The sequence below is a fragment of the Armigeres subalbatus genome, chromosome 3 (genome assembly GCF_024139115.2).
Source record: "Armigeres subalbatus isolate Guangzhou_Male chromosome 3, GZ_Asu_2, whole genome shotgun sequence".
Lineage (NCBI taxonomy): Eukaryota > Metazoa > Arthropoda > Insecta > Diptera > Culicidae > Armigeres > Armigeres subalbatus.
The window spans coordinates 229,747,158-229,748,707 of NC_085141.1; the positions used below are offsets into that span (position 1 = coordinate 229,747,158).

Below are 1,550 nucleotides of genomic sequence, written 5' to 3' on the forward strand. Positions count from 1 at the left end.
ATATTCACCACTTGAATAGAACTGGAACCTGATGAACCCTGGGAATCCTTGGAGTTTGAAGGGTGGCTACCCCCAGCAGCCTCTGCGACCGATGCAGTATTACCCTTCTCCGATTTGAAACAAACTAGGGTGTGGTGACGTCTTCTACAAATCCGACAGCGAAATTTGGATAGGCAATCCTTTGTCTGATGCCCCGGTCGGAAGCAATTCCGGCAAAGCCCATGGGATTTCAACAAAGCATCTTTGTCCGCCACAGAAAGTTTTTGGAATGCGGAACATTGAAATAGATGGTGGCTATCCTTGCAAGCCACACATCTTCCTGCTGATGCTTCAACCGAATTATAACTGGCCTTGGTTGTTGAAACTCTCGATTTTACGACTGTTTGTTGTGGATGAGTAACCTTGGAATCCGTCTGCCTAGGCGGAAGGGATTCCAATACTTCGATTCGCTGGCGTAGTAATTCGAATATATCTGCCGATGAGTCCTCTTTCTTCGAGGCTGAGCATTCTTCTCAAGCTCGACTAGTCGAAGGATCCAATTGCATTGTAAGGAAATTCACCAACAGAAGATCCTTGTTATCAACAAGTTCCTCAACTTGATCAGGTGTTTGAACGATTCGCTCAAAACCCTCTACCAGAGAACGCAGATCAACAACCGATTCTCTGCCCAAAGTCGGTAACATGAAGAAAGATTGCACCTGTTTCTTCTTCAATAGTTTGTTGTTATTGTACCTTTTCATCAACGTCTCCCAAGCTATTTGGTAATTTACCTTGGTAATCTTCAGGGGATCGATTAGGCTTTTCGGTTCACCCTGAAGGCAACCCTTCAAATAATGAAGCTTCTCTACTTCCGGCAAATCGGTCCTCCAGTGGATGAGCGACGTAAACAAGTCTCGGAAGCTCAACCACTCATCGATGTCACCACTAAACGTTTGAAGATGAATTTGCGGTAACCTGACATGATCAACAACATTTGCTGCCGGTTGTTCGAGAAGAGACTGATCCACGGCCGGAGGAGCATGAAGGGCTTTGCTTTTGTCCAACAAAAACGTTTTGGCTTCATAATATCGATCACTCATCTGCTTGCGCAACTTCCCAAGTTGATTCTCTTCGTCCTCAAACTCTTCATGAGATCGTAGCTCGACCAAGTTCTCGCTAAATCTCTCCCACAAATCGTCAATTCGCTCCAACCGAACGTCTACCTGGGTAGCAGTGGTTGCATCAGAAAACTTCTGAATGAAACCAGAGATGTCGTCAAATGAAGATCGCAGGTCTTCCAGCTGAACCTTCAGCTGCTTCAAAGACGATAATGCTTTCCGAGTGATGGGCATGATGATGTGTCGTCGAACAATCGGTAAGGAAAGCGTTGGTGTAGTATTCCACGAGTATCCTTGCTTCGGCGAACATATACTGCTCGCTTTCACTAACCTGGAAGAACAGGTAGCTGTTCTTATCTAATTCCGAATCGAACCAAAGTAGCAAAGGTCCGGTGACGTCACATCAATCTTGCCTCAATTGGGTTCACTCACATTTGGATTTGTAATTCAAGA

At 45.4% G+C, this 1,550-nt stretch overlaps 1 protein-coding gene across 1 annotated transcript; it reads right to left on the reverse strand.

The window, feature by feature from the left end:
* Positions 1-512: 512 nt before the first annotated feature.
* Positions 513-1,331, reverse strand: LOC134222337 (uncharacterized). The gene has a single exon (XM_062701499.1). It carries the CDS (start codon positions 1,329-1,331, stop codon positions 513-515), a length of 819 nt encoding a protein of 272 aa, XP_062557483.1.
* Between the last annotated feature and the right edge of the window lie 219 nt (positions 1,332-1,550).